The 7811-nt window shown below is 37.7% G+C and overlaps 2 protein-coding genes across 2 annotated transcripts; one reads left to right on the forward strand and one right to left on the reverse strand.

Moving 5' to 3' along the window:
- The first annotated feature begins 364 nt into the window (after positions 1-364).
- si:ch211-196h16.12 (regulator of G-protein signaling 5) lies at positions 365-3083 on the forward strand. The gene is made up of 5 exons (XM_041984065.1): positions 365-512; positions 593-649; positions 726-778; positions 2382-2545; positions 2654-3083. Exons 1-5 carry the CDS (start codon positions 469-471, stop codon positions 2819-2821), a joined length of 486 nt encoding a protein of 161 aa, XP_041839999.1. The 5' UTR covers positions 365-468; the 3' UTR covers positions 2822-3083.
- Positions 3084-3242: 159 nt separating this feature from the next.
- Positions 3243-5610, reverse strand: c4h19orf53 (chromosome 4 C19orf53 homolog). Its single transcript, XM_041984066.1, has 3 exons — positions 5477-5610; positions 3865-3920; positions 3243-3754 (listed from the first exon to the last, which is right to left on the reverse strand). Exons 1-3 carry the CDS (start codon positions 5565-5567, stop codon positions 3608-3610), a joined length of 294 nt encoding a protein of 97 aa, XP_041840000.1. The 5' UTR covers positions 5568-5610; the 3' UTR covers positions 3243-3607.
- Between the last annotated feature and the right edge of the window lie 2201 nt (positions 5611-7811).

Consider the following 7811-nt stretch of genomic DNA (forward strand, 5'->3'; position numbering starts at 1 on the left):
TTATATTCACTCAGCAGCTGTCAGAACACTCCAGAGATAAATGATGTTATTGGTCCACCTGCTCCTCCATCATCACTTCATTCTCTTGGGACAAAACTCCAAAAGCAGGTACATGTTTTTATATTTTAGACTTTCCAGACAGGCAGTGAACCCTGACCAAACACGTACATACACACTGTCTTCTTTCTTTCATTTTCCTTCCATGTACACCAGTTTGCTTTGTATCATGTGTTGACAGGACTGCATGCCTTGCGAACATGTGCACCACCTCTTAATAAGCTGTTTTCATCTCTATTCAGCTCTCAGCATCACACCTGCTGCTCTGCAGGCAGCAGATTGACAGATCCGATAGTGCACAGGGTGAGTATGGTATATAAGAGACGCACATTGCAGTCTGGGAGGAAGACGGATTGGATGAATTGTCTACTGGATAAGTTTGTTAATTTTCCATTAGCTGATTTTTAAATAATGTGTAAAGGGCTTTCCTCATTGCCTTCCTCATGTTTGGAGAAGTGAGTATCCTGATATGTTTAAGTAAGTGATTAGGACTGCTGCTTAAACATGTGTGCGATTTTCTGCTTGTGTGTTTCAGGGCAAAAGAGATGCGGGTGAAGCTGAGCCACCTGGCTGACACCCACCATAAGCAAAAGTAAATCTCCTGATACCTGCATGTCTAATTTCACTGGAGCCAAAGCTGCTTTTTGACTGTTTCTGTCTCTTCTCAGGCTCCAGGATGCAAAAATTCTTCAGGATCTGGAAACTCTTCTTAGCAACAAAAGTAAAGAAATTTATTTCTATTAAAACAGATAGTCAGTACTGCTACTGCACATATATGTTTAACTTTTTACATGTCGCACTGAAAAAAAAAAACGTGTTAAACTTGGTCCTGATGAGGGCTTATTTCCATTTAACTTCCTCAGCTGCTGCTTCACCCAAAAAACAAGTTGTTTATATTCTGATTACCACTTCACATTTTATATTTGTTAAAATGCTTTCTGTAATAAAGCCTAAAATTTCTTTTAACGTAAATTATGTCATTTTCCCAAGTATGTGAGAAAACAGCATGTAAGGCTGGATAAAACTAATTTACTACGTTAGTAATATCTCAGGAATATTAGGATATCTCGTCTTCAGTGATGTACAATTACTCAATGCAATATGGTCACAGTAACTAAATATTATGCATGCATAATATGAAAATGAATTTGTGGGAACATAATATGAATGTATTTGTGGGATGAACAGCAGAGCTTAATATGTGGGTTGTGCTCAAGAAAACGTTCTTGTGAAGAACCACACACAACCACAACAGCCTGGTGCTTCCTCCTCTTGCTGGTCATACTCTGCTGTGGTTGTGTTGGTCACTCTGGCATAAATAACACTACCAAGTTGATCCCACAAGTGGTCAATGTGGTTGAGATCAGGACTTCCAAATTCTGGAGGTAGTCTCTGATAAACCCCACTCTGTCAGGGTAAGCATTGACATCGTAAAGGACAGAGTTTGGTTCCAGACTGTGGAGATATGGAGTCGCCACTGGCTGTGGAATCTCATCTCGATATTTCTGCATTGAGACAGCCTCCAATTAAGACAAGCTTTGTTCTTCCAATGAGGAAAAATGCCGTCCCATACCATCACACTGCCTCCACCAAAAGCTCTTACCCACATACCCAACTTTGCTGCTCATCCCATAAATGCATTTTCCTTACAAATGTGCCACCACTTAAAATGGCAATAAACAGACTTTCCAACAGTATAAAATGTATTACTGAGAAACAAGAAAGACATAATCAACCAAACATTTCCTTACTTTTTGTAAAAAAAAAAAAAAAGTTTGTAAAAACCTTCCTAATTTAAAGATATTTACAAAATTGATTGTAGAAGTCAAAAGAAAAAAGTAATATACAGCTATAGTGCAGTGTAAACTTTTAGTTTAAAAGCTTTTTATTTTTTCTAAAAACTGAATATCACACTTATATATAAAATATTCACAAATTCATCACCAATCCAGCAAGGAGAAGTTTTAGAAAATACATTTTTTGTATTTTTCATGTAGTTCAACTTGAACAGAGCTCAAAATATCCCATCTCTAAATGCTCAAACTGAAGGAAACAGTATTTTTCCTAAATTTAAAATGTTTAGATCATGTTTATATTTTCCAGGAAAGTCATGTGGAAATTTTATTTTAGTTTATTTGGTTTAAAACTAAATCATCTGCAGTGAAGCAGGCTTGACAAGTATTAGATTGTGGGGTTCAGTTTCTTTCCAAAGATCACAACATGTAGACTACGAGATGTCCACTCAGCCTTCTAAACTATCTGGACCGACTCTTAAGTTTACTTCTTCATGCTCATTCTTCTACCATCTCTACACGCTCTCTCAGGTGGTCTTCAGGCATTTCGAGGGTTCCTGCGTTCAGAGTTCAGTGAAGAGAACCTTGAGTTTTGGCTGGCTTGTGAGGACTTCAGGATTTCTCCTTCGAACCGGCAGAAGACCAAGGCCAGCAGCATCTATAGTCAGTTTATCAACCCTGATGCCCCTCTGGAGGTCAGTAGGGAGGCGCCCAGCACTGAGGCTGAGGGATATTTGTGATTTATCGGCAGATAAAAAGGATAAAGAGTAAAATGTTCTGATTTTCTGCTTTTCTCACTCTAGGTAAACCTGGATGCTGAGACCCGTGATGCTCTGCTGGAGGTTATGGAGTCTCCATGTGCTGACACATTCAAAAATGCGCAGCAGAGGATCTATAGTCTGATGGCCAAGGATTCCTTTCCTCGGTTCCTTCGCTCTCACTACTGCATGGAGGCAATTAGAGCTTTCTAAACATAATCATTATTAACAGAGATCTGCTTTAGAAATAAGTGCTGTCAAATCTGTTCTGCTTGGCATGTTGATTGTATTCTATTAGTTATTTTACAGCTTGTTTAATCAAGTTAACTATAAGGTAGTGCTGCTCTTATGCAACATGCTGATATCACATAGTAACCTCAGAATTATGACTTAAATATAGATGCATCTACATTCTCAAAAGCATGAGCTACAAGCACAATATGCTAATATTTAAATAAAAACTTCCTGACAATGAGCTCAGTGTTTGGTTTTTAATGCAAACAGTCTGCACTAAATGGGGCTGTGTGGTCTTGTTTATATTGTTAAGCCTTGAGGCAGGTTTATGGTAAAGGCCTCATAATAATATAAGGGGGGAAAGATGCAGAGAACATATATAGAAAATACAAGTACTATGCTTCTTTAATCAGTTTAATTTTTACTCATTTCACTTACACTGTCTGGCCAAAGATTGAAAAATAAATAAATGAGATCTACACAGTTATATTCTGCTAAACTTTTAGCTTTGATCATAGACCATGTTCACTGTGGCATTCTTTAACTATGCCTAGAAAATGTCACGTTTATTTATGTCCAGAGTTGCAGTAATTTTTCTTCAACATCTTCTGTTGATGATGGGAAATGGACCACGGTGTCAAGTCTTCTGATAGTATACCAAGTCAATAATCATGTGATGGCACCTGTGGGGGTTTATGCTACATTTGAAGTTACATTACAACACCATGAGATTAGTGTCTGTAGTGGACGATTTGGTTGCTTGTTCTATTTGGTGCTGGTTCCAGGACGGGCGGCTCCAGGGTTTCCTTTATCCTCAGGTCCCTTAATCACACTCAGTGGCTTGTGGAGGGAGGAGCTGGCCTTCTGGGTCACCTCCTGCTCAATCTTGTTCCTAATAGCAACCTCCAGACCCTTTAGGAAACAGCAGAATTTGAAGTAAGGTTAACTTAATCAAGCTCGCTGTCAAATTCTTCCCAGATAAAAACTTCTGCTGAGTCTTTTATTGATCATTCAAACGTCACCTTCTTTAACTTCTGTTGCTGAACCACTTGAGCCTTTTTGGGTGCAATGATTCTTCCTTCATAAAGTAAAAACACAAAAATAGAGTTAACTGTCACAGAATGTAGATTACCTGGACCACAAAGAAATGCTTTTTTTTATTTTAAGTTTGTTTTAGTAGTTTATAAATGTCTTAATGGTCTTAGGCCATCTTATTTATCCGACTCGCTTTTAAATTGTAAACCCTTGAGGACCCTGGGGTCCTCTGGTACCGGTCTATTAGTTGTTCCAATAGTGGGGACCAAGACATACAGCGAGGCCTCTTTCCATTGTTACGGCCCTCGTCTGTAGAATAGCCTGCCGGAGAACCTCAGGGCTGCAAAGACGATGTTTGTAAAAAGAGGCTTAAGACCTAACTTTTTAGCTTAGCTTTTAGCCAAATTTTATTTGATTTTAAGCTATTTTTAATTTTATATCTTTTTTTATTTTAATTTCATTTTACTCAATTGTATTTATTTGTTTATTTATTTATTTACTTACTCTTAGCTTATTGTTTCTTAAGGTTATTTAATCTTTGTCTCAACTCCAGTGTTTTCCTCATGGGGATCCTCCACGCTGGGGGCTCTGCCTGCTCAGTCTGAAGGTTGTTGCCGAGGTGATCGCCATTGTCTGGGTGGCTGGGGCCCTGCACTGCAGCCTTATGCCTGTGGTGTGGGCCCCGTTCTGCCCTGGTCAGGGTGGTGGCAGCCACTGTAGGCATTGGGTGCACTGGCTCCTGGTGTGGATGGATCCACATGATATCGTTTCCTCACAGCAGCATCAAGCTAAATGTTTATCACTTTTAGTGTTTTATCCTACTTTTAGTACAGCGACAGAAATCAAGGAGTCATGTATCTGATTTGTGTGCATATATGCATGTTTGTGTGTGTAACTGTAAGACTGACTTTTTTTTTTGTTATGTAGTCTCTTTTGATGTCTGCAAAGGCTCGTTTTGTTTTTAATATGCATAAAATGATTTTTCATGTAAAGCACTTTGTGCTGCCCCAGCATGAAAAGTGCTGTATAAATAAAGTTTGATTTGATTTGTACCCTCTATAACCCACACTTACATTTGCAAGACCTGTTTGTCTTGTTCATCAACACAATTCACCGTCTTTCACTTAAGTTCAAATTTAAGGAAAATGGAATTAATCCCACTTCTGTGGCCAAAACATCACATACATACATTCTTTATAATAATCTGTGATACCAACAATGCTGTTCTGGAATTTTAAAATGTAATATTACAATATTTCTGCAAGTTTTTAAGAATTCATAAAAGAATCATTCACGTAAAATTTAATAAGGCAGAGAATATGATGTCATATTGTTATTTTGTCCTACAAACTGACAGAGCACAAGTTTTACAAACATGGCAACATACATGCTGGTCACAAAGCTATCAAAATAACCACATAAAAGTAGTTTTAAAATGTTTTTTGAACTGTAATCTATATAAAATTATAGAATTTCCTATCTGGCCTTCACATTTCAGGCAACGTGTTTTGTCGTTTATGATCAATTTAGTGACTGAGTTCGCGCTCCTCCTCCTTTAGTAACTTATATAGCATGATATATATTATATTATTCCCATACCTCCTTTTTTCGGCCCCTTTTGTTTGTTTTGCTGGTGTTTCTTGGACGCTCCTGGACGCTGAGCTTTAAATTTCTTTGCACCTTGAGCCATTTTCGCTAACCGGAAGCACGTGAAGCACTACGTCTTCTTTGTTGCATATAGGTGCTTCACATATCGCTTTGTCACGTTAGCGCCACCTAATGGTTAAAGAATAGAATAGAATAGAATAGAATAGAATAGAATAGAATAGAATGGGCTCCATTGCCATACAGTTTCAAGCACAATCTAAATTAAGAATGTAAATAGATTTAACAAGGTGTGGAACGCACATTTAATGGAATAGAATTTGAGGTAAACGAACAGTGCAAATTATGCAATGAAGGTGAACGTCCACTTTTGGGTCATTGAGGGTGTGTGAAGTGAGGGAGGGGATGTACCTCTGGCTGTCTGCAGTCAGAATGGCCTCAGGTTCTGAAAACAGTGACCGGAGGGCAGCAAATCAAACAAGTGGTGGGTGGGATGTGGAAGGTCTCCTGTGAAAGCCTGTGTTTTTCTGAGGCAAGATGATCTAGAGATGTCTGCTGGGGAGGGCAAAGGGCTGCTGAGACTTTTTTTTTTTTTTTTTTTTTTTGTGTGTGAGGCGTTAATAACCCTCTGCATAGCTTCCCTGTTCTCAGAGGTAGTGTAGATTTCAAGACTCTCCACCTCTGCAAATTCAGCGAAAAAGAAGTCTCTGCAAATCTTGAAAATTCAGAGGACCTGGAGGTAACATTTGCAGCTCATTTTATCAAAGTATACCAACAATAGCCCTTAAACAACCCCATATACAGTATATAAAAAAGGAAATGTTTCCTTGCATTTTCCACCTTCTTAGGACAATAATAACAGGAGGAATCACTTTTTAACAAATGGTTGAAGTGAAAGTAATATAATGATTAAAGTTAAATGATCAAAAACTTAAATGGTAATGGGATAACATATACTTACTTTTTGCATTATATACCCAAGCCAAGAGGTAGTGATGACTCATGCAAGTTTACTCCCCAAATTTTTTATTTAGTTCATAATAGTCACTAAAAACTTTGCTATACCAGGGAATAGAGCTGCAAGGTAAAGGGATAGAAACTAAAAGACTTGTAATTCTCAAAAAGGAAGCAATAATGAAGATAGTGGAAATATTGGTAGCTAAAAAATAAAAGAAAAGAAAGGAAAAATATAATTTTGAAGCAATGCTTTTAGGACACGTTATAATCATATCATACACATGCAGTCCAAAGATTCAGAACAGAACAACATACAAATGTGACATCCTTCTGCATCCTGATGGACTCTTGTTCCTCTTTTTTGTCCGTTGACATCCAACTTTCAGATGCCTTTCAATCACTGAAGTATTCTCTGTTTTGTTTTTGTGCATACAAATCCCTTTGCATTTACAGAATTACAAGCAAAAATTCAATTTCTTCATATCCCAGCCCTCTAAATTCTTTACTTAGCAAAATATCTTGTAATCCAATTTTAATGGACTGTAAAAGAAGTTTCCCTCCTCTTTGATATTTCTCACACCTTTATGAGAAAAATTCCACTGTTTCTCCTCCATGACACCTCACATAGTATAGGATTTACCTTTTCCCCTTTTTGCTTATTGGCCTTGCAGTGGCAGTGCGTGGTATGTGTGTTGTCACATGATATGTGTGTACCTGTGAAAGTCTGGACATGCCTGGTGAGCCTGGAGAGTATTTCACAACTCATTCTGCTGAAGCTCACTTTATATGCTTTTGTTGATCATCCAGTGGATCTGAAATTTAATCATTTTAATCAAATAAAAACTAAGTTTTATGAATGTTCTATCAGCTTCATTTGTGCTATATTACAGCTCGTGGGCTGTATTTTAATGTACAAATAGTTGTCAGGTTGTGGATAGAATTGTGGTGAGAATAAGTTGACCTTAAGTAAAACATCTAAAAGAAGTTATTTCTGTTAAAGGGAGCCAACATCGTCTGTTGTAGTCAGAGATTTTCTACTTGGTCTTTATTTAAGCAGTAGGTCCTACTGAGATTGGAAATCTCTTTTACATTATAAAGGAGAACTGGCCAAGATAGCAGCCATACAAAATCAAAACTACATAAAACATGTATGTGCTACATAAATGAACAATTTATGGAGGAACTTGGTGACTACCAGAGCTGACAGAGAGAAGGGTGCTGAAGTATTTGGGAAGTTTACTCAGCAGAGCTATAGATGGTCATATAAGATAAGATAAACTTTATTTATCCTTGGTGGTACCCGTGTTGTTGTTTATAAATAGTCAATGACCAGCCAACTAAATAACAAAGAATGCAGTTGTGAGAGATTTTG

This window comes from Melanotaenia boesemani, chromosome 4, assembly GCF_017639745.1.
Source record: "Melanotaenia boesemani isolate fMelBoe1 chromosome 4, fMelBoe1.pri, whole genome shotgun sequence".
Lineage (NCBI taxonomy): Eukaryota > Metazoa > Chordata > Actinopteri > Atheriniformes > Melanotaeniidae > Melanotaenia > Melanotaenia boesemani.

What these genes read in the sequence shown, in the direction of transcription:
- si:ch211-196h16.12 (XM_041984065.1), top strand. Translation starts at nt 469, where the DNA reads ATGTGTAAAGGGCTTTCCTCATTGCCTTCCTCATGTTTGGAGAA. An exon ending in CCTTCCTCATGTTTGGAGAA is followed by an intron (nt 513 to 592) that starts GTGAGTATCCTG and finishes TGTGTGTTTCAG; the next exon opens with GGCAAAAGAGATGCGGGTGA. An exon ending in GACACCCACCATAAGCAAAA is followed by an intron (nt 650 to 725) that starts GTAAATCTCCTG and finishes GTCTCTTCTCAG; the next exon opens with GCTCCAGGATGCAAAAATTC.
- c4h19orf53 (XM_041984066.1), bottom strand. Translation starts at nt 5,567, where the DNA reads ATGGCTCAAGGTGCAAAGAAATTTAAAGCTCAGCGTCCAGGAGCGTCC. An exon ending in AAAGGGGCCGAAAAAAGGAG is followed by an intron (nt 3,921 to 5,476) that starts GTATGGGAATAA and finishes TACTTTATGAAG; the next exon opens with GAAGAATCATTGCACCCAAA. An exon ending in AGCAACAGAAGTTAAAGAAG is followed by an intron (nt 3,755 to 3,864) that starts GTGACGTTTGAA and finishes TGTTTCCTAAAG; the next exon opens with GGTCTGGAGGTTGCTATTAG.